The sequence below is a fragment of the Podarcis filfolensis genome (assembly GCF_964270895.1).
Source record: "Podarcis filfolensis genome assembly, chromosome: 7".
NCBI lineage: Eukaryota > Metazoa > Chordata > Lepidosauria > Squamata > Lacertidae > Podarcis > Podarcis filfolensis.
This window is the reverse complement of record NC_139603.1, coordinates 63,613,833-63,637,364: the sequence shown is the minus strand read 5'-3', so window position 1 is coordinate 63,637,364 and position 23,532 is coordinate 63,613,833. Positions and strand designations below refer to the sequence as shown.

The window sequence follows — 23,532 nt, the reverse complement described above, 5'->3', positions numbered from 1 at the left end:
TGAACCTGAGTTTCCTCTGCCCTAGTCTGAGCATAACTGGATGGAGTTAGTAGTTCACACATTGAATTTGCAATCCTTGTGTAGGAGTAAGTCACACTGGAAAGAGTAGGACTAACTTCTGAGCAAGCATGCATAAGATTGCCCTGCACATCTGTAAAATGTAGAGTCACTAAATTGTTACAAAATGCTGTCTTTAAAAAGCCCAACCTTTGAGCATGTGAAAAACTTGGATGAAGGACAATTACTGTTTCCTTCCAATGGGTACCATTTCTAGAAACACATCCTTCTCTCTTTTTTTCTGGCTCCCGTGTCAGTTTATCTAAATTAATTTCAAATTAATGATCTAAACAAACCCGCTTCATTTGTAAAATCTAGAAAGGTAATTATCCAGACTGCCACCTCTCTTTCAAAAAGCCAGCCATATAGAAGAAAGGAAATAATAAATGGAGAGCACCAAAAGAATGTACTCTATCTATGAGCAAGAAACTTCGGTTGACTAGGTAAAATATCACTGTCATCATAATTCATCAAGACCACTGATCCGCTAAATGGAAAAGTATCCTCCATAGCCAAGCTCCTGGAAAAAGTGATATTTAAAATGTCAAGTTGTTTCTGGTTCTTGGTAGTTTAGCAGTATGATCATTTTTAAACCAAAATTTTAAGATTGCCAGAAACAGGCAGTTGTATGTGGCAAAATCCATGTGAGATTATATTCATGTGAGATTATATACAGTTGCGTTTCCTCTCAATTTGCATTCAGCATCTCACGTTCTTTGAATTCAATGACCGACTGGAGGCGATCATGGAAAAAGCATACATTTACAGGTATGTGCTAGATATGCTCCAGTATCAGTGTTGGCATATTTGTAGAGCGTTGACATATTTTAGCATTTTCAGTCTCTGCCATTGGATGGCACAACTTTTTGGTACAGCCTCAGATACCATCTGTAAAATGGGGACATAAAATGGGGATATTCCACAGGCATATAACTCACCAGGGTCCTGTGAGGGTGCTGGAGGCAAGCCTGTGTTGTTAACTGCTTGGAGCCTTAGAGAAAGGCTAGGATCTAAATGAACAGAAAATGTTAATGTCCAAGGCACAGGTTCCTGGTGTGATGCAATGGTGCCTGCATTTGTGAGCAACAACTAGCAAACACTCTTTCATGAACACGGTTGTACTTTTCTATAAATATTTCTAGCTGATTGAATTAGCAAGCCGCAGGGTCCTATGGGAAGAATACTTTACCAGAGCCCCTGTACCTGTTATTAATGGCAGTGATTCATTTGGCAATTGCAGAAGGGGAAGAGAGTTGAGCACCAGCTGATTTTTCCACTCTGTCAATACTGGCCATATTTGTAAGTCACGGCAGGTGTTAGTATTGCTATTGATCAAAACCCAGGTCTCCAAAGGGAAAACAGGCACAGGAATGTATGTCCCACAGGAATGACATCAACTGTTGTTTATGTTTTTTACAGGGTCGTTCGAACTACTGGGTACCTGTTGTTTATCTTGCATCTTAATGCATGTGTGTATTACTGGGGTTCAGCCTACGAAGGACTCGGCAGCACTAAATGGGTATACGACGGCAAAGGAAACATGTAAGTTCCTTTGCAATGCGTGACGTTTCCCCAGCCTGCCCACCTTCCCATCTTGCTTGCAAGCAAAACCTTCAGAACTTGCTTGCCCTGCTAACTTTTTAGCAGCATTGCTGCCGATTGGAAGTAATGAACAATGCTAATTATATGGAAGGCAGGTGTAGTGAGTGATTAGTTTACCGTTTGGGGTTTTTACGGGTTTATGAGTCAGCTCTAATCACTAACTTAATTAAACATTTAGAAAGCACAAGGGTCGTAAATTAAACTTACCGATTAGGTGTGAGAAGAAGAAGCATTACATACGTAAAAAACAGCTACGTGGAAAGTTCAATGGAGTACAATTACTATGCAACAGAACATTTTGCTCCCTTAAGAGTCTTCACAGGGTCATGTTCTGTCATTTCCTTTCATATGGCAAAGGATACATGTAAACATGTTGCAAAGAGAGAAACTCTCCAGTGGGAGCTGACACTGCGCAGTGCAGCTGGGGAAGAGGTGCCAAGTCAATAACTATTAATTCAACAAAGGAAAAATATGGGGAGGCAACAGCAGGCAGTATATATTATAAGACATGCAATGCATGCAGTTAATGTAGGAGGAAAATATGAATCCAGGTAATCCGGGGGGGGGGGGCTAAATGGCAAAAGAATCGGCTGAGTACCTAGATTTAAAACCTGGGGCTAAACTCAGTCTCTGGCATGTTAGGGACTGGCAGGGCTCTTTAGAGTTTGTGGTGGAGGCAGGGGCGAGGAGAGTGACCCAGGAGAGGGGGTCAGTGATTTATGGGGTTTGGTGCCACCTACAAGGCAGGAGCCAGGGCAGGAGGAGGATGGAGCAGGACACAGGACTCTATTGTGTTCAAAGTACCTGAGCATTAAAATAATCTGATACAGAACACCGTTGTCCCTCAGACATATCTGGTTCTATATTATGCTTTGTGTTAGATTAACTGAAAGTCATCACTCCTGTTAGCACGGGATGCCAACCATAGAGAGGCTGTATCACTCATTTAAATTTCCCAATCAAACAGGAAGCTCACTATTTGCAGCTATTGGGTTCCTCATTGATCCTCTTGCCTGCCACTTGCTATAAAGGGTAGATCACCTGATACGTTGTTCAAGTGTCTCACACAGCAAGCAAGGAGTGGTGGCCAAAGGGACCAGGGAGACAAACAGGAGAATCCATGGCTCTTGAATATTCCACACAACTGAGCTTTAAAGGTATACTGCCAGTCCCTGGGTTACAACTTGCCAAGTCTTCCACCAAGGGCTGAAATGCTTTGTTGTTTATACTGGAAAATTACATCAGTGTGTTATTGCTAGGGACTGGCTGATTAAATATCCTTACCAACCATACTAGCACTCAGCAGTCCATTCTAAGTATGATTGTAAATGTGCAAGAACTCACACATATATCCTAGCCCTTTGGTGTGCTGTCAGTAGTCTTCTATTGCCCTGTAAATTGCAAATCGTATTTGTCTGACTGTAACTTAGTAGGGTTATAATAACAAAGATTAATTGATTATACTAGAGGGTTTGCTTGACCTGAAGCAGCCTGTCCAGGAGCCTAGTATAGGGATGGGTGACTCCGTCAATTTTGGTTTATATCAGTTTCTCATTGTTGCAGTTCTCTGCATATCAGTTGTCCACATTTCCACATCAATTTGTGATTTAAAAACAAAGCGAAAGCAAGGTATGCATGAAAATTCATCAGCATTTTAGCACCAATTTCTCCTCATACAGACATTTTTACGTGTAATTTTCCTACTATTGACATTTTTGCAAAGCAATTTCCCGTAACAAAATGCATTTTTGAATGTTATTTTCACTAATATATGCATTTGTATGTACATTTTATCCTATGCATTTTTGTATACGTTACCTTTTTGGAGTAACTGTACTGAAAAAAATCGTAGAAGTGTAGCTTTTGATGGATGGCTGTGCTTTGGTTATTGTATTGTTTTGGAATGTGTGAAGTAGGTAGGTTTGCATTTAAATGTGAACTGAATAAAAATTTTATCCCATCCCTACTAGTAGACAACAGCCTTGTGGTTGTCACCCTAGCAACAATGCATTGAAACACCTGGTGTTGCCAGATTGAAGTGTTACTGAGCAGACAGACCAAACACCACACATTTTCTGACTGTTAAAATGAGAACCACGTAGCCAATCTGCTGCTGTCTCAAGAATGAACTTTTTAGAATGAGAATTATTTCCTTTGGAATTCAATAGAGTGATCAATAATCTCCCCTGATGTGTTCAGGAACAGCTTTATATGTCTGACACATTTCAAGTGAGGAAATCTGAAGATATGACCGCCAGAGGGTCCAACATACTTTCCATTATTATAGAGTCATGAAATGACAGGCAATGCGCTCACTCGGCTTGTACAGAAATAACCTTGCAGGTGTGCTGCATGGCCTGATTTCAAAAGACACTACAATTGGGTGGGGGTAAAGCAAGCACTGATTTTACATGACTCACTGTTTGCCCCTGGGGGCCGGATCCAGCCCAATCGCCTTCTAAATCTAAATTTTATATAAAATGCATCTCTGGGTTATTTGTGGGGCATAGGAATTCATTCATTTTTTCCCTCCAAAATATAGTCCAGCCCTCCACAAGGTCTGAGGGCCTGTTGCCCCCCCCCCCCGTTGGAAAAGTTTGCTGACCCCTGACTTAAATGAAGCCAACACAACTATGAAGACTGTGTCTCTACAGACACCACCTGTACTTAATAATGACATGTTTAGTGGCACACACACACACACACACACACACACACCCTTGTGGGGAACCTGTGGCCCTCTAGAAGTTGTTGAACTACAACTCCCATCATTCCTTATCATTGTCCATGCTAGCTGCAATGAATAGGAGTTGGGATTCAGCAACCTAATGATGATGATGATGATGATGATGATAAATAATTTATTATTTATACCCCGCCCATCCGGCTGGGTTTCCCCAGCCACTCTGGGCAGCTTCCAACAAAATATTAAAATACAATAGTCCGTCAAACATTAAAAGCTTCCCTAAACAGGGCTGCCTTCAGCTGTCTTCTAAAAGTCAGATTTCCTTGACATCTGATGGGAGGGCGTTCCACAGAGTGGGTGCCACTACTGAGAAGGCACTCTGCCTGGTTCCCTGTAACTTCGCTTCTTGCAATGAGGGAACCACCAGAAGGCCCTTGCCTCTGGACCTCAGTGTCCGGGCTGAACGATGTGCATGGAGACATTCCTTCAGGCATACTGGACCAAGGCCATCTGGAAGACCACAGGATTCCCATCCTTGTTCTAAATAAAACCATAAAGTAATACTTTTTATTAGTTCATTAATTATCAGGACTAGTTGCAGTGAGGAGGTGGAGGGAGGACATTTTTCCTGATTCTGAAATTCAGAATAATACAGAATAGTATTTCTGCATTGGAAACCTATGTAGAAGAATAATGATATCAAAAATTGTATTCTATCTACAGGTATCTAAGATGTTACTACTGGGCAGTTCGCACTTTAATCACTATCGGTGGGCTTCCAGAACCAGTAACCATGTTTGAAATCATCTTTCAACTTCTGAATTTCTTCTCAGGGGTCTTCGTATTTTCCAGCTTGATTGGTCAGGTAAGCAAAGGCATTAATGGTTAAACTGACCCTTAAGTTTAAGATGTTTCCAGCGATCTGTGTAATTAACATTTAGTCTTCACATCAAAATATGAGTTTTTACTAGAGAGAGACAGGTACAAAGCTGTCTAGATATTCACCTGTATAGATCTCCCCCTCAGTGATGTCTGTTGAATAGATAAACTTCTAGAACCATAAATGGCAAAATTCTATGGTCTGCTCTGAATGTTGATGTTCAAATATAATAAAATAAGATACTCATGGAAGCAGTATTTATATGCCCTTGTTTTTCTGAGGGAATCACTCCTTGGGAATTGTTATGAGGTTCCCATATATAGAGTCAAATGGGACCATTGATCCATCTAGCCCAGGACTGATGCCCACTAGAAATTGTTCTCCATGGTCTCAAGCAGGTATGGCGCACTGGAATGTGTGTTGGGCTAGGACCTGGCTGAGCCATGAAACTCACTGACTGGCCTTGGGCTAGTCATGGTCTGTTAGTCAAACCTACCTCACTGTTGTTGTGAGGATGAAATGTGGAGGAAGAGAACCATGTACACACTCCCTGGCATGGGAAGCTATTGCATCACTGGCTCCTCTGTATAACCTGGAACTTCTGACATTGCTGAAGCAAAGGTGGAAAGTATGTGCACCGGAAGCTCCAAGATCATCTCGGAACACACCATCCAACATGCCCTTTTGGCTTGCACTCTTTATAAAGACTTGAGGAATGAGGTTATCATCCCTCTTTTATTGTCCATTCCGGGTCGCCCAGCCCCTGCCACAGTGTCCTTTCTCTTGGCAGATCAAGATGACCAGGAGACAGCAAAGGTTGCAAGGCTTTTAGCTGGGGCAATTAGAATAAGATCCACTATTTGACTATTGATTCAAAACCTAAAATGTATTTTATACAATTCACTTTTTTATTTTTTGTATATCATATTGTTGTTTTCTTGCTAAGACCGATGGCTGACACAAATAAAGATTCATTCATTCACCATCCAACACACATTCTATGGTGGTCTTCCATATAGTTATACCAGGGAGAAAATCCTGTTTAACTTCCAGAAAACACTGATGCTCTGTAATGTGACCAAACCATTTAGAAAGGGTTGACACCATTCTTCTCATAGTAATATCTGATATGAGTTTCATGGTGCCAAAAGAAATGAAATTGTATTGTTGAAGATGGTTTTGATGCTGTTATTGACTTAGATGACCCATAACAAATTTATGAAACTCTTGATTTCCTCATTGTCCTCACCTTTACTGCTTATTATCTTGTTGGGGGCCAAAATTGTCTTGGCCTTTTTGAATCATGTTATTTTAAAATCAACATTTTAGAAAATCACTCCCACCCAGCTCCCAGTCTCTTTATTGGGAAAAAGGGGAGTAAATATTATCCTGGAGTAATAAAAAAACAACAACAGTGAGGCCTGGTTTGTCCTCTACAAAGGCTAATTTGTTGTTTATCAAATGGATCTTTCTACAAATTAGCTTAGTTGCTGAGGTGATTGCTATTGGGAGTCAGGAAACAGCTTGTGAGCATTTTGAACGGTGCACGAACTCCATTTGCAATGTAATCCTATATATGTCTACTCTGAAGTAAATCCCATAGAATTCAGGTAAGTGGAAATGGGCTTACAGTTTTAGACTCTGTTAATATCACTGCCAATTTCACTCTGTGCTTGGCAGCTAGTCTTATGTTTCACGGCGGACTGCAAACACACAGGTATGATTCTGGAGGCTCTTGTTTATTTGGAGAGCTTACTAACTGGTCTTGTGTAATCAGGCAAATACAATTTCAGCCCAATCCTCCTGTGCTTCTTTATAGTAGTATCATTCCAGAATAAAGTCAATGAATCTTAGGTGTCCAGGGGCTGACAGGAGAATGCAGGTCATCCACAGGTCAGGAAAAGGACATAAGACACGAAATGCAGTTAGCATTTATTCACAAAAGTGAAAACACATCTGGGCTAGTATCCCCTAGTTGAAGACATTGCTGGAAAGTGGCGTCTGGCCCATCCTTCCCTCTCTAGTCCCCTTAGTCTTGACTCCTCCCAAACATCTGTAGACTGCAGCAACAGGGAGAGTTTCCTCTCTGGGCCTGTCTGGCCTGTTGCTCAGCAGTGTGCAGGACTCTTCATGTTCTGGGTGTCAGTGGAGGAGGCGAGCCAGTAGGAACAGGACTATCCAGTTGCTGAGTAGTAGAAGCAGCTTCTGCCTCTTCTCTGTCAGAGTCTGCGCTCACACTGAGATTCTCAGCACCCAGTCCTGTCCTGGAATGGCTTCCTTCTTCTGCCCCCCATGTTCACTCAAACCTATCACCTCCCAGTTCGTCCCTTCTGCAAACTGCACCCCTGTGTCCCACCACCACTGTTCTGGGTCCAAGTGTGGTGTAGTGGTTAAGAGCGGTAGACTCGTAATCTGGTGAACCGGGTTTGTGTCTCCGCTCCTCCACATGCAGCTGCCAGGTGACCTTGGGCCAGTCACGCTTCTCTGAAGTCTCTCAGCCTCACTCACCTCACAGAGTGTTTGTTGTGGGGGAGGAAGGGAAAAGGATATTGTTAGCCGCTTTGAGACTCCTTCGGGTAGTGATAAAGCGGGATATCAAATCCAAACTCCTCTTCCTCTGTGTTGTCCCTGAGGGGTTCTTGGGCTGGCGGCGCCCACCACTCTTCGTCATCCAGCCAGTCCTTGACATCACGGTGCTTCTACTCTGTTATACTTTTTCTCATAAAAATATTTAGTTTAGATGTTGGCATATGCCCTTTTCACAACAGAGTGCACACTCGTAATCCACCACAGAGGAAGACTGCAATGTTTTTTAATAATGACTAAATAATAATAATAATAATTTATTTATACCCCACCCATCTGGCTGAGTTTCCCCTGCCAATCTGGACAGCTCCCAATCGAGTGTTAAAAACAATACAGCATTAAATATTAAAAACTTCCCTAAACAGGGCTGCCTTCAGATGTCTTTTAAAAATAAAATAGCTGCTTATTTCTTTGACATCTGATGGGAGGGCGTTCCACAGGGCGGGCGCCACTACCGAGAAGGCCCTCTGCCTGGTTCCCTGTAACCTCACTTCTCACAATGAGGGAACCGCCAGAAGGCCCTCGGCGCTGGATCTCAGTGTCCGGGCTGAACGATGGGGGTGGAGACGCTCCTTGGGCAACAAATCAAACACTTCTTTACAAAACTGGGCTTTTGGGGTAAGAAAATCGATGAACAGCTGCATAGTATAGCATAAGTATATAAAACTGTGCATCCTTCCTTACCACTATCACATCGACAAAGCAGCTCATGAAAGGTCAATAACATTAACAGCCAACCTCAGCCAACAAATAAAAACAAAACAATATAGATGCAGGAGATGTCATCTAAAAGTGACTAAAATGTCAACAGACTGTTATCATAGCCTTCTAACGATACTGGTTGATATTTGCAGATGCGAGATGTCATTGGCGCAGCGACAGCAGGGCAGAACTACTACCGTGCCTGTATGGATAACACTGTATCTTACATGAACGTCAACACAATCCCAAGAATTGTTCAGAATCGTGTTCGAACTTGGTATGAGTATACGTGGGATTCACAAGGAATGCTGGGTAAAATTCAGAATAATTCAAAAGACACTTACAGCCCATCCTCCCCACTTTCCTTGGGAATATCAATATAATTTAGTTCCTTTGACAATGAACTGGGAATCAGCAGTGGTTATTAACTACTGTACTTGATTTCATCAAATAATTTTGTGCTTTATAAAAACATATTCTTTTAATAAATCCATATCCTAAATTGCAACTGATCAGAAAGGCTGCCTAAATTTGGATAATACTTTTGCAAGCTTTTATCAAGTATTCCTGACAGCCCTTCCCTTCTAATCATTTTAGTTTTGTAGTTGTTTTTGGTCGGTAGAGATCCAATGTAGCACAATTTTTGTTTGTTTTTTAAAAAAGTTTCTCCCCCTCACCTGTTCTGTAATCCTGCCTTGCAGATGAATCTGAATTACTGGAGCAGATGCCAGGGAAGATGCAGCTAGCCATTGCAATCGATGTGAACTTTGCCATTGTCAGTAAAGTTGACTTGTTCAAAGTAAGTGGCTTCTTTTCATGTAATCTAACATCCAGGATTGGAAAGATGTTTGCTTGCTTGCAGTAATCCTGATTGCCAAACAAACAAGCAAAACTGTTCCAGTAAGCAATTTTGAATTTAAGTACAACAGATAAAATCAAAGCTACACACTTGCTTTAATGCCGATGATCCCCAACTAGGACCAAGTACGGTGTGTCAGGAGCCGTTCTACTCTCGAGTAGGACCCTGGCAGAGACACATACCCGACTGGCATGTTCTCTCCCGCCTGGTCGTTCATTCGGGAGCTTCAAAAGCTTTCTTCTGCCCGAACATCACAGAGACCGATGCCAACAGACATTGGCACACTCAGGGATCCGCAGAGTCTGTGCAGTTTGCGTAACAGAGCTCAGTAGCTCAGCATTTGGCTAATCTATGTTTATTTACATATAAAACACTCGGAGCATTCTGACTCTTTCTCATCAGACAGCAAAGAGAAAGAACAAAGGACTTCATGGAACACAGTAACACAGACATCCTGTCTCCGTCACTTCCCACTCTGTGGAATGAAAACATACACCGTCATGTGATAGACAACAATCCCATGACTGCAAGCACAGGGAATGAATCTTCAACATGGTGGCCCTGTGAAGGCAGAAGCACACGGGAAAGAAATGTAGTTACTAGTGGCTCACAGTGGGACTGAACCAGCCACCAGGAGCCACACAGGTTCATAAGCTTTGACAAAGCCATGAAGGATGCTTATACAAGTTGCTGGCTTAAAGGAGACAATTACCCAATGCTTCCAATTGACAGCAAGAATTCTGGGTCATTGCTGCATCCTAGCCATCCCAACAGTGGCACAGCAGACTGTTGTTGCTGTGTGATTAATGGGGTTGCACTTACAGTCACTTACAGATTCACAAGGGTGGCTTCAGATTCTAAACCAGATTCTAAATGGCTGGAGCGAGTGTCATTGTATTGTATTGTACTGTATTGCATTGCATTATTATATTTTTATTTATACCCTGTCTTTCCCCCTGATGGGATTCAAGGCAGCTTACAGATAAAAACAAGAATCACTAAAAATGTAGGAAAAGAACAATAATTAAAAAAACATTTATCACATGGAGTCATGAATGGTTGGTGTTAACAAACCTTGGGGCCACAATCCCCAAACTTTTAATTGCACAAGAATTCTTTGTTGCAACTAAACCATTAAATGGGTGAGCATATGCATGCTCCCTGCAACCTAGCTAATCTTAGAATGAACTTCTATGATCCACAAGTAAAGATTAGATTTAATCTTCTTTTTCTTCTTTTGTATTTTGAGCTTCTGCCAGTTCTGTGTAACATTACCTATATGCATTTCACATACAATATAATTCTGATTCTGGTTATTCTCGTGCCCCCCCCCCCCATTTTTTAACAGGGATGTGATAACCAAATGATCTGTGACATGCTGCTGAGACTGAAATCCATTGTGTATTTACCTGGTGACTTTGTCTGCAAAAAGGTGATCTTGACAATTTATATTACAAATGCAAGAATAATGAGAGCATTAGAAAAAGGAGTTCAGCTATGGGTCAAGAATAAAATTTGAACAAAATTAATCTTGGGCAAATTACATTGCATGAAAACTAATTAGAGTGCAATTTGAAATAATAATAATGTACTCTCAAATTTCAAACTTGGCCCAGACAATATGGATTTTATTACTTATATATATGTGTGTGGGTTTCTTTCTTTTTTAAATAGAATAAGAGCAACTGGAATTTAAATATGAGTTATCTATTGGCATACATTATTAGACTTCATTATTTAACTGAAATGTTGCAGAAACAAAACTAGATATAAGTGTAAAGAGAGATGCCTGAGACAGAACTGTACAATTCTGTGATTTGCCATCTGAAAAAAGAATCTGAGACACATACATTTAAATGTTTTGCACTTTGCCAATAATGATCAGTCTCGATAAAGCAATGCTTGCTGTAATGACTAGACGATAAAGTATAGCAGTTTTCTAAGTGTGGGCCAAACTAATGCTGTGTCTTTTGGGGAGAACCCAGAAATCAGGATTAGGACTTCAGCATAAGCCTAAGACTTCAGCTTAGCCTTTTCCTCCTGCACGAAGGTGCTGATGAAAATTCCACTCCCCTGCCGCATCTGGAAGATGTTGTCTGGCATTTAAATGAAGCATCCATTGGTACCTACAGGAGCTTCCATCCTGGAGCAAATAGTAACTTTTGCGAGAATAACTTTTTTTCAAGATCACAGCATGGTGGGAAAGGGTTAAAGCCCCCCCCCATACTGCATTCTCAGTCTTGATTGCCTCCCTGATCTCTCTCTCACACACATACCGTAGCTACTATTTAAAGGAAATCATAGAATCATAGAATCATAGAGTTGGAAGAGACATAAATCAAGCACGTTAAATTCTTACATGCATTTAATGTCACATCTACTTTGGCCCTGAAGTTGACAAGCGATTTAAATCTTTACCTATGTATGGCTGAGGTTTTGTTCAAATCCAGATCTATTATTTACAAAAAAAATGCTCGAAACCCTGGACCGCACTGACTATATAAATGATGGATACACCCCACTTTTATGCTACCTTTTCTTTTATAGTATACTAGATTACATTGATTGGAGTACATATATCATAAGCGCAGACATTTCAGTCCTGTTTGTCCAGGTATAATTGGCTTCATTTGGATGCTAATCAGCTCACAAATGAGCTGGTAAATATGCAAGAAACAGCAGATGCTTTGGTTGGTTGATTATTCTTGATTTCCTCTTTGAAATTATGCAAATGATCATTAGGAAAAATAATTAAAATGCTGATTTGCTTTGGAATGTGCAGTGTTTCATTTGTTTGGGCTGCTGTTGCTATGCTTGTCTTGGAGAATGGGAGAGGCAAGGTGAGATAGAGAGAGATACTTTTAACTAGAGTCACATCTATGGATAGTTTTTTCAACTCTGTGAAGGTTAAAATCATTCCATATCCATGGACCGGCCCAAGGCATTTTGCTACCTGAGTCAAAGGACGAGGAGGAATTTCCCCCTCTCAGTTCCATGTCCAGATGATATGTCAGTCACGAGGGAAAACAGAAACACGTCACTAGGGAGGGCCTTCCACAAAGAGGGAACACCACTGAGAAGGCCCTGTCACAGGTCAGAGTCAACCAGGCAGCCCCCTGTGGCAGCACTGTGCCGCCACCGGCCAATCACAGGGTCTGAAGTGGCTGATACTGGGGAATTCATTCTTTTAGGCACTTAGGGCTTTGTATGATAGTACTAACCTTAATTGGCAGCCAATGCAGTGCTTTCGGGACTCCCAGTCTTATCAGCCTAGCAGCTGCCTTCTACACTAGCTGTAACCTCCAAGCCGTCTTCTAGGTCATTTCACTCCATTGTAGGAGGCCACCAGAGCATATGCAACCGAGGCCAGGCTACCCTGGTCCAGAAATACCTATAGCTGGCGAATCAGCCTAAGCTGGGCATAAGCACGCCTAGCCACCAAAGCTACATGAGATTCTGGTGACACGTAGGAGCCCAAACAGTGAACTTGTTCCATCATGAGGAGTGCAAGCCTACCTAGAATAGTATCTCTCTCTCTCAGCCTAACTCATCCTGGCAAAGTCACTGGGAGGATAAAATGGAGCAACTCCCATCTTGGCCACCCTGACCTCCTTGGAGGGAGGAGGAGATGTCTAATTATTCATCATTACTGTATCTACAATGGGAAAACCTTTCAAAACAGGGCATAGTGATTTTACTGCACAGTTGAAGAAGCTGCTTCATCATGCCAGTGTTACAAAGCGGAGATTCAGTTTGTGGCAAATTCACCAGCTGCAGAAATAAGTCATGACTCTTTAAAGAATATTCCTTCTGCAGTTGTGTGTCATTATCACCACTGAGCTACCATGGACTGAGAATATTTTCTTCTGCGTGTTTTATACCTAGGGAGAAATTGGTAGAGAAATGTACATCATCAAACAAGGAGAGGTTCAAGTGCTGGGAGGTCCTGATGGCACCAAGGTCCTGGTCACCTTGAGAGCAGGAGCTGTATTTGGAGAGATCAGGTAATGTTTGTTTATTAAATTTGTATATCACCCTTCATCTATAGATCTCAGGGCGGTTCACCACATATACCGTAATTTTCGCCCTATGGGACGCACCGGCCCATAGGACGCACCTAGTTTTTTGGGGGGGAAATCAAGGAAAAAAATTTTATTCCCCCCCCAGGTTTGCGCAGCCATCCTCAAGCAAGCCATCCCCATGCCTTCAGGGACAGCCTCTCTAGCCTCCGTGGGGCAGCGGCTTGCCCTGCTGTCCCCGGAGCTTGTTGGGCTGGCGATGGGGAGAAGCAAGCTTGCTTCTCCCCACCGCCAGCCTCCAAACCAGGTCGGGGAATAGCGGGATGGCGGCGCTTCGCCTCCCTGCTGTCCCCCGAACTTGTGGGGCTGCCCGATATCTGCACCAATTGGGATGCAGGCTGCTATCTGCAAGCCTGGAGAGCCCGCGGGGCTCCCCAGGCTTGCAGATAGCTTCCTGAAGCCTGGAGAGCGAGAGGGGTCGCTACGCACCGACCCCTCTCGCTCTCCAGGCTTCAGCGAAAGCCTGCATTCGCCCCATACAGCGCACACACATTTCCCCTTCATTTTTGGAGGGGAAAAAGTGCGTCCTATAGGGTGAAAAATACGGTAAAAAAAGATAAAAACAAAATAATAATAAAAACAAGTACAAAAAAGAAAACACCACAAACGAATAAACTCCCCTCCTCCAAGCATATCTGAAAGGCCTGGTTGAAGAGGAACATTTTTGCTGTTCCGTAAAGGTAAAGGTAAAGGGACCCCTGACCATTAGGTCCAGTCGTGGCTGACTCTGGGGCTGCGGCGCTCATCTCACTTTATTGGCCGAGGGAGCCGGCATACAGCTGGTCATGTGGCCAGCATGACTAAGCCGCTTCTGGCGAACCAGAGCAGCACACGGAAACACCGTTTACCTTCCCGCCGGAGTGGTACCTATTTATCTACTTGCACTTTGACGTGGTTTCAAACTGCTAGGTTGGCAGGAGCAGGGACAGAGCAACGGGAGCTCCATATGCTGTTCCATAGGGTTGACCAAATGTATATCACCATAATAAATTATCCTAATAATGTCTCTTCTATCCGCAAACTACTCTGGAGAGCCAGTGTGGTCTAGTAGTCAGTGTTGGACCAAGACCTCCGAGACCAGGATTCAAATCCCCACTCAGTCCTGAACCTCACTGGGTGACCTCAAGCCAGTCACTTGCTCTCAGCCCAACCTACCTCACAGGGTTGTAGTGAGGATAAAATGGGGAGGAAGAGAAACCATGTGTGTCACCGTGAGCAACTTGGAGGAAAGGTGGGGTGTGAATGCAACAAGTAAATAAAATAATGAGATACCCATGTGTTATCACAAACTGTTATTAGACAGAAGCAACACCAATGTGCATTTGAGAAAGTGTCTCCATTATCAGGACCAGCAGGTCATAGCTGACTTCCCATGGTAAGCAAGAAGGTTGCCAGGAGTGGTTGTCTCTCTAATTTGGGATTATGTCATACCACATCCATGGTGGTCATTTTGCGACGGATACCGCCACCACTCTCTCAAAATTCAAAATATGCCCACTAGTCCAAAAAGGTTGGCTGAGAGATTGAACCCTCTGTCTCTGGAAAAGTTTAGATCAGGTGCCTGTGAGCTGCCTATTTGCAGATTTAGCAGGAGCCGTTTGCGTTTTGTTAAATTGCAATTGACACATTTTCACTGCCACGAGGGGTGCTGTAAGCAGTGGATAAATTTAAACCTGGCCCGCTGCTGTTTTCCAAAATCAGTTTAGAGCTGTCTGCAGAAGATTAACAATAGCAGGATGGCAGCTGAAACAGAACTAGACTCCACATTTATCGCATGCAGTGGCATTGATTTCAGCCACCTGAAAACACCTGAAAACATCGTACTTACGTACGGAGATAAGCCCTATACAGGTGTTCTGCTTCTATGTTTGTCTGCTACACTAGCTATAGCCATTCCAGGACAGGGATAGCCTGCCCACTGTAGTCTATGCATCAGTAAACTCAAAGCTAGGCTACTGCAATGTGCTCTATTTGGGGCTGCCCTTGGGCTTGGCTTGGAAGCTCCAGGTAGTTTCGGACTGCAATGGCCAGACTGCTGGTGGGGGCATCGGGCTGAGAGCATGTGATGGCATTGTTGAAACATCTGCACTGGTTCCCCAGTTCAAGGTTCTTGTATGCATCTGCAAAGCCCTGAACAATGTAGGTCCAAGGGTACCTTAAAGGTAAAGGTAAAGGGACCCCTGACCATTGGGACCAGTTGTGACCGACTCTGGGGTTGTGGCGCTCATCTCGCTTTATTGGCTGAGGGAGCTGGCATACAGCTTCTGGGTTATGTGGCCAGCATGACTAAGCCACTTCTGGCGAACCAGAGCAGCCATTTACCTTCCCGCTGGAGCGGTACCTATTTATCTACTTGCACTTTGATGTGCTTTCGAACTGCAGGGATTCGAACCTTCTGATTGGCAAGTCCTAGGCTCTGTGGTTTAACCCACAGCGCCACCCGCGTCCCAAGGGTACCTTAGAGGCCACTAAAATCCTTCCTATCCTAGCTCAATCACCAAGACCATCTCCAGGAGTTAGCGAGGCAAGGCTCATTTGACAGAAGCACAAAACAGTCTTTTGTGTGAGCAGCACAGTCTGGTGGAATGTTCTGTCAATACTCAGCAGGTACCTTCTGTTTCAACATTTAAATGCCTGCTGAAAACTTTTCTATGCCATTAGCATTATGCAGGCAATGAAGAAAATACTTTCCATAACAGTTAGCTGATGGTCTCTGATGATATATATATAAAACGGTAAGCTGCTTTTATGTTATTAATGATATGGTGGTAAATATTTTTATAAATGTTCTCTCTGTCCTTTCAGCCTCTTAGCTGCAAGCGGGGGAAATCGGCGGACTGCAAATGTGGTGGCGCATGGATTTGCCAACCTCTTCATTCTTGACAAGAAGACCCTCAATGAAATCTTGGTGCACTACCCTGACTCTGAAAAGCTCCTGAGGAAGAAGGGAAAGTGAGTCTTTCCACAAATCTATAGACCATTTGCCTTAAAATGCAGAACTGGCATCTCTTTCCCTCTGTTTGTGTAGAAGAGCATTTGCTTCTTAGACATATGGTTCTTGCTGGACATGGCTGCAAATGTTGGAGGAAGGATAACTTGGGGCTAATAATGCCAGAAGATCAGGGACATTGCAAGTTATTTAAAAGACCCAGCGGACAGGCCCACAACACAAATTTCCACAAACATATGTAGCGCTTATGGACAAACTAAAGGCGGCAGGTGTTTAAAGGTAAAGGGACCCCTGGCCACTATGTCCAATCTTGAATGACTCTGGGGTTACGGCGCTCATCTCGCTTTATTGGCCGAGGCAGCCGGCGTACAGCTTCCGAGCCATGTGGCCAGCATGACTAAGCCGCTTCTGGCGAACCAGAGCAGCGCACGGAAACACCATTTACTTATTTATCTACTTGCACTTTGACGTGCTTTTGAACTGCTAGGATGGCAGGAGCAGGGACCAAGCAATGGGAGCTCACCCTGCCGTGGGATTCGAACCGCTGACTTTCTGATCGGCAAGCCCTAGTCTCTGTGGTTTAGGTATCACTAATAATGTACTCTGCACCATGTGCAGCAAGAAAAAACCAAATATTTTAAAAATAATAGAAGGAGTGAATGGCAGGAGTCATTTTTTAACTGGGTCATTTTTTAACAATGCATCTGCAGAAGCTACAGACCCAAAAAAGCAAAAGCCAATAGAGTTGTTATTGTGTGCCAATAGTCTATTGTGATTTTTTCTTTAATTCCATGTAATTCCATTACTTAGATGACCATGTTTCTGATGTATAAAGGAATGTGTTCTTTTAAAACGCAGCTTTACAATCAGGAGAGATTACACTACTGTTGTAAGATTTTTCTGCTATTGACGTCTTGAGAATACCTTAAGTGTTTATCTTTCAAAAGTTAACATAACTCTTTTGAGTTCTAGCCTTCAGTAAGAAATGCATACATATTCTCAAAAGAATATTTGCCCATGCAGTTTCATTGGAGATCATGGGTAGCCAGCCAGTGACTATTCATCGTAATGGTTGTATACAACCACCAAGTTTAAAAGTTGTATGCTTTGAGTACCAGCTCATGAGGAGCAACAAGAAGAGACAACTGTTGCCTTCATGCACTTGCTTGTTGGCTACCTAGAAACATTTGGTTCGCTATTATGAGAAATGGGATGCTAGATTAAATAGAGTCTAACCCTAAAAACCCTGATCCAGCAGGGCTTTTAATGTTCACATGCCTACTGGTGGCTAGGACAATCACTCTTACCTATTTTTTGCCCTTGCCCAGGCGGCAATTACAGATCAGACCTAATTAGGAGTCTGCATTAATTTTGTTCATGTATCTTGCCGATATAAAATAAATCAGTTCAGCTTTTCCATATTATTTCCAGAGTGGACTAATCAGTTTCTGCAAGGAATCGCTGGATTTCCTTGAATTTTTAAGCAGCCACCCGTATGCAGATTGGCGTGAGATGGCTATTGCTTAGAACTGAAACTTAAAAGAAAGTCCCCCTGGTGCATGGGTCTGTGCTTTTATATGTTGCAACTCGATTGCCTTGGGTGGGAAGGCAAATCGGTACACAAACAAGGCAGAATTATTGAATTCCGAATGGAACATGGGAGGAGGTGGGTGGGAGGAGAGAACTGTATTCAAAGCCTGGAGCGCTTTGAAGGAAACAAATGAAATACAAATAATGGAACTGGAAGTTGGAGGTCAGGCGTCGCACAAGGCTTCCCTCTCCAATAAAAGCTGATGGACGAACTGTGTGTCTTTTGCTGCCTGGCTGGGAATCCAGGATCAGGAATATTACAGGGACTACAAAACTACTAAATAGAGAGGTGGCTGTTCAAATACTATGTCACATGCTCTCTCTCTCTCCGCCCCCTCTACCTTTTCCTATGATCTAGAGTACTCATAAAGAAGGCAGGCAAACCTGTGGGAGGACCAGCAGCACCTGCCAAAGGCTTGACCCTGTTAACACAGAAAGTAGAACCGCCCAAGATGTTCCAAGCGCTGCTGGGTGGAAAAGGAGGCGGCATGGCGGCTGTTATCCAGCTGAAGAGACAGATGGAGGAACAGGTACTCACAAATGCTGCAAGTTCAATGGGGAGCCTGGAATGTGGAAGAGATAAACAGGGAGAATACCAACTCAGGGTGGGGTGGAGGTCAGGTTAGTTAGAGGAACTACCAGGAGCAAGGAATCTAATCCTCGTTAAACATCCAAGCATAAGGAGATGGCAGGCATTACTATGCCATCGCACTCGGAAATGTCTGAGAAGGCACATACCCTCCCACATACCCTCCCACCAGATTTATAAGCAGTGGGAAATGTGCTGAGCAGAGTCTTCAAAAGGGGATGCAAGTTTTATAAACCCATCCTGACGAAGACAACAATGACGGTGTGTTTCAGTTCACCCCCATTAATGTAGCAATTTTCTTTCTGAAGCAGATAGCAGTGATCAGCACAGATGGAGAGATCCCCCTTCCTTCCGCCATATTCTCAAGGATCTTCCCGATTAGCTGAATTTAAACAAATAAATAATTTCATAAGATTGTTCGCAGTATGAAGAAAGTGGATTAGAGACAAACTTGTTTCTTCCTCATAATTACTGGCATTTGGAACAACACAATGAAGTTTATCGCCAGCAGATTTGGGGCAGACAGAAGAAAGCTGTACTTTATACATTAATTGCGTAATAAACCCCTGTAGTTCCCTTATATAAGAAACACACACGGACACGGATATTTTAGGTTAATGGGCTAAAATAGGTCACAACTTGTGATTACAGATGTGAGGGGTTGGGTTTAGGTACTGGGTGAAACCAGAGTACCGTATTTTTCACTCTATAAGACGCACCAGACCACAAGACGTACCTAGTTTTTGGAGGAGGGAAACAAGAAAAAAAATATTCTGAATCTCAGAAGCCAGAACAGCAAGAGGGATCGCTGTGCAGTGAAAGCAGCAATCCCTCTTGCTGTTCTGGCTTCTGGGATAGCTGTGCAGCCTGCATTCGCTCCATAAGACGCACACACATTTCCCCTTACTTTTTAGGAGGGAAAAAGTGAGTCTTACAGAGCAAAAATTACGGTATATCCCGACTCCTGCCTGTCTGCAGGGAGTCACACTAAGAGTAAATCACCAGTAGTGGGAGCTCTACAACATACATCAAATGGGGGGGGGGGCAGTGTCCCCGATGGGTCATGGCATGGCCCTAGCCCACGACCAGCCTTTGGACAGGATCCACAACCCCAGATCCTTTTAGCAAGATACCCTTATCGAGGAGGGGCTGGTGGAGGCAACAACCTTCTCTCCCATCACAAAGGCTAAGCCAGAGTTACCTGTTATGTCAGACACTGACATAAACAGGAAAATAAAGGGGTGAGGAGCAAAGGAGAGGCGCTTGGTGCTGGCTTTCATTTCTAGCTTCATAAACCATGAAATGTGGATTTATTGTCTGAGCTGAGCCTGTCCAACAGGACTTCAACCAGAGTTTGTTTAGTTTAATCACTTATAACCCAACTTTAAGATAGTTTTTCCTAAGACAGCTTGTAACTAAACAATAATAAAATGCACGACAACAAGTAAAGAAGTAACCAATAAAAATAACATCAGTTAAAATATAGACATGTAAGCATAATATCACTCACACACAAAAAAAGGTCCAGGACCACACCTCTGCATTCTCACAGGAGCCAAGGCACGTGGCTATTTTTTGCTGGGCAAGTTACCATTTGGTGACCTTTCTCCTCCAATTGCACTCGAAAATATTTTTCAGTATATGATCATGCCTGCTTTTTTCACATGGGAGGCATTTTTTGGAGGAAATTTACCTCTGGAGAGTTCTGAGCATTCTTGTTTATTTAAAATATTTCAGTTTATTTCAGATATCAATATAGTATCAAAAGATCTCTCAAGGCAGTAACAGTAAAAAAAATAAAAGTTTAAAAAATAAAAGTCCACTGAAAAAGCAAACTACAAATTCCAGCTGAACATTAACCACTTCCTAATGCCTAGGTGAAAAGTGCAAGGTTCTAAGCTGGTGTCTAAACGAAAAAAGGGTAGGCACATGTTGCATTTCAGAAGGGACAGATCTCAACAGTTGAGGTGCCATCACAAAGAAGGCCCTGTCTTGCATCGCTGCATCATGTGACTGATGCAGAATCCACTAATCTCAGTAGAACATTTATAGAGCTTCAAAGACAATGTCAAGCAACTCTGAAATCAATGTGGGTATCCCTTTAGCTGTGCTTGATGGACTGTACTCACCTACTATGCAGAGAGGTCTTAGGTATGATCTCAATTTCCTGCCAAGCATCCTTCTTTAACAACATTTAATTGTTTTTGTTACAGGAGGAAAAAGAAAAGGAAGAACAAGCAAAGAAAGAAAAAGAAGAACGAGAAAAGGCGGAAAAGGAAAAGAGAAGTTAATATTTAACTGTTTTTGTTTCAGGAGGAAAAAGAAAGGGAAGAACAAGCAAGGAAAGAAAAGGAGGAACAAGCAAGGAAAGAAAAGGAGGAACAAGAAAGGAAAGGAAAGGAGGGAAAAGCAAAGAAAGAAAAGGAAGAACAAGCAAAGAAAGAAAAGGAAGAACAAGCAAAGAAAGAAAAGGAACAAAAGGCAGAAAGAGACAAAAAAGAAAAAGCCAAGCTTGAAGCCAAACCTACAGAAATAAACCCAACACAGTCTCCAGAGGCCAAAGAGCCACAGATGCAAGTGGAACCATCTGCCCATAAGGAAGAACCAGCTCCCAGCAGCCAGCCAACACCACCGGCTCCTCCTAAACCAAGTTTGCTCAGAGGAACCACTAACCAGTCCCTTATCATTAGCATGACTCCTTCCAGCACCCCAGGAGAAGGAGATATTCTTACTGTTGAAGTCAAAGTGAGGGATCAAGTATAACTGGTGGTTCCTCTTGCTGTGCATTGTACCCAGTTCTGGGTGCCCAATTCAATTTTACAGGACCAAATCTGCTTATTTTTAGATAAATGTTTCTACTGAAATTAGTACTCCCCCTCTAAGTTTGCATCTATACAGGTTCCTCACACCTATCTTAGTATAAAAAATATAGGGCCTCTCCCTTCTGCGCCTCAGCTGGAGAAAATGGCCTTTTGGAAGGCCTTTCTTCATTGGGACTGCCATCTTAGGCCAAATTACACACCACCCCCGCTGAGATACGTTTGATGGGGAACAGGTTTGCTTGACAGTAGAGGAAAAAGCTCTCTGGCTGGTTCGCTGCTATTGAAATGGTCTCCTACATCCTAAGAAGCAGCTCTGCTTTTGTGGAGTATTACACAGCCCTTGGAGAGCAACAAGATGGGTATGAGAGCTCATAATAGGTTCTCCCCAGTAGAGTTCTTTCCTTATGGCCCTCCATCCTGTTTCACTATTTCATTTAGAGCAGCAAGCCTCCAGAGTAACAGCCCCATTTCTTCCTCTCCTCGGCTAATAAACCACTGTTGGCAGAAAGGTCAGCTCCTACCTAACTGAGCTGTTTTAAACCCAATCTGCTGCTTTATGAGCCTTTTTCTGTTCTAATGTCATCAGATTAGGGAAAGGAGCCCAGCAAGAGGACATCAGTTAACCCTTGTGCTTCACATTTACTCCAAAGTATTAAAATATCTGTGGCAGAGCAAAAATTCAGAAAAGGTTGCTGCAGAGATATTAGCATACTAGCAAATTTTGATTTCTCTCCTCTTATCATTAGGACCCTGTGGTTCTGTTCTCCAGAGAGAAGTAACCCATGCCTTTTGGGGGTAATTATTTCTGGAACTAGGCTAAGAAGAACATTTTTAAGACGACTGAACTTGCAGCTACTCCTAATGAAATTTTTGCATAAAGAAAGTAAAACATGGTTGAGGAACAGCCATAGAGTGGGCTTCCCACACTGGACTATTAACCAGACAAAGAAATCTGGGTACCCACTCCATATGTTCATCCTGATTTAAATTAAAGTAGATGTCTTCTATCTGTTCTGACTGAACCTGGCTCTCCAGGACCAAAGTTTTTTCCCCTGCAGATTTATTTGTTTAAGGCATATTTACCCTGCTCTTAGCACAAGAAAGTTGTGACTTGGAGTGATGTGGTGGCTTGGGCACCTGCAGGCTCCGCGCTGCCCCAGTCTGCCTGCTGACTCCCCCTCAGCTGTAGGGCGACTGAGGGGAGGATGCAGGCAGACTCCTTGGAGGCCCCACGGAGTGTCCTGCCCCAGCTGGCCCCACCCCTGGGTGCAGGGCACATGCGCCACCCCAGGCGCCTGATCAGCTTGCTCCGCCGCTGACAGCCCCACCCCCTATTGGGCTTCTATGTCAACCCCACTTCTTTCATTCTGAAGAAACCAAAGTTAGCATAAAGACCCCAAAATCTTTTTCGGAGAAAAAAAGTTGTTGTCAGTTTAGTGCCAGACCACAAGTTTGAAAATCGCTGATCTACAGGAACACAGGACTGTTCATTATGAAATGTTGTTGCTAAACTTCATAGTTGTCTGCTTGTTTCCCTCTCTTCATTCCAGTTTTCTCTACCACTGATTTGTACTTTGTTATCTCACAGACAAACATTTGTAATTTACGTATTTAAAAATCCCTGAAAGGCTTGGATTCCAAGCTGCTCCTCCTTCAAGAATGGTAGATTTCTAACTACCGTATTTTTTGCTCTATAAGACGCACCAGACCACAAGACGCACCTAGTTTTTGGAGGAGGAAAACAAGAAAAAAAATATTCTGAATCTCAGAAGCCAGAACAGCAAAAGGGATCGCTGCACAGTGAAAGCAGCAATCCCACTTGCTGTTCTGGCTTCTGTGATAGCTACGCAGCCTGCATTCGCTCCATAAGACGCACACACATTTCCCCTTACTTTTTAGGAGGGAAAAAGTGAGTCTTATAGAGCAAAAAATACAGTAGTTCCCCAATCCTGCCCCAACAGCCTCTTGCGTCATATTCTACCCCATTGCAAGGGTCCCCCAACACCCAGGAGCAGATTTTCAAGGGATGGCAGGAGGCTTCAGAGAGAAAGGGAAATGAGGGAAGGCTCTTGTTCTGTTTCAGAAGGAAAGTTAGAATACAAGTACAAAGCAAGGACATTATTTCTATTT

General features: G+C 43.1%; 1 protein-coding gene across 1 annotated transcript in view; it reads left to right on the top strand.

Moving 5' to 3' along the window:
* The window catches only part of CNGB3 (cyclic nucleotide gated channel subunit beta 3), a gene marked incomplete at its 5' end in the record, with an annotated part of 56,204 nt that extends 33,133 nt beyond the window's left edge, over window positions 1–23,071 (top strand). The window contains 11 exons of the mRNA XM_083624256.1: window positions 761–825; window positions 1,477–1,599; window positions 5,069–5,210; window positions 8,666–8,825; window positions 9,215–9,312; window positions 10,721–10,804; window positions 13,258–13,376; window positions 16,257–16,403; window positions 18,350–18,521; window positions 20,797–20,841; window positions 20,894–23,071. Coding sequence (XP_083480382.1) covers window positions 761–825; window positions 1,477–1,599; window positions 5,069–5,210; window positions 8,666–8,825; window positions 9,215–9,312; window positions 10,721–10,804; window positions 13,258–13,376; window positions 16,257–16,403; window positions 18,350–18,521; window positions 20,797–20,841; window positions 20,894–21,343 — 1,605 coding nt within the window. The 3' untranslated portion in view covers window positions 21,344–23,071. The remainder of the gene's footprint in view (window positions 1–760; window positions 826–1,476; window positions 1,600–5,068; window positions 5,211–8,665; window positions 8,826–9,214; window positions 9,313–10,720; window positions 10,805–13,257; window positions 13,377–16,256; window positions 16,404–18,349; window positions 18,522–20,796; window positions 20,842–20,893) is intronic.
* Window positions 23,072–23,532: the final 461 nt, after the last annotated feature.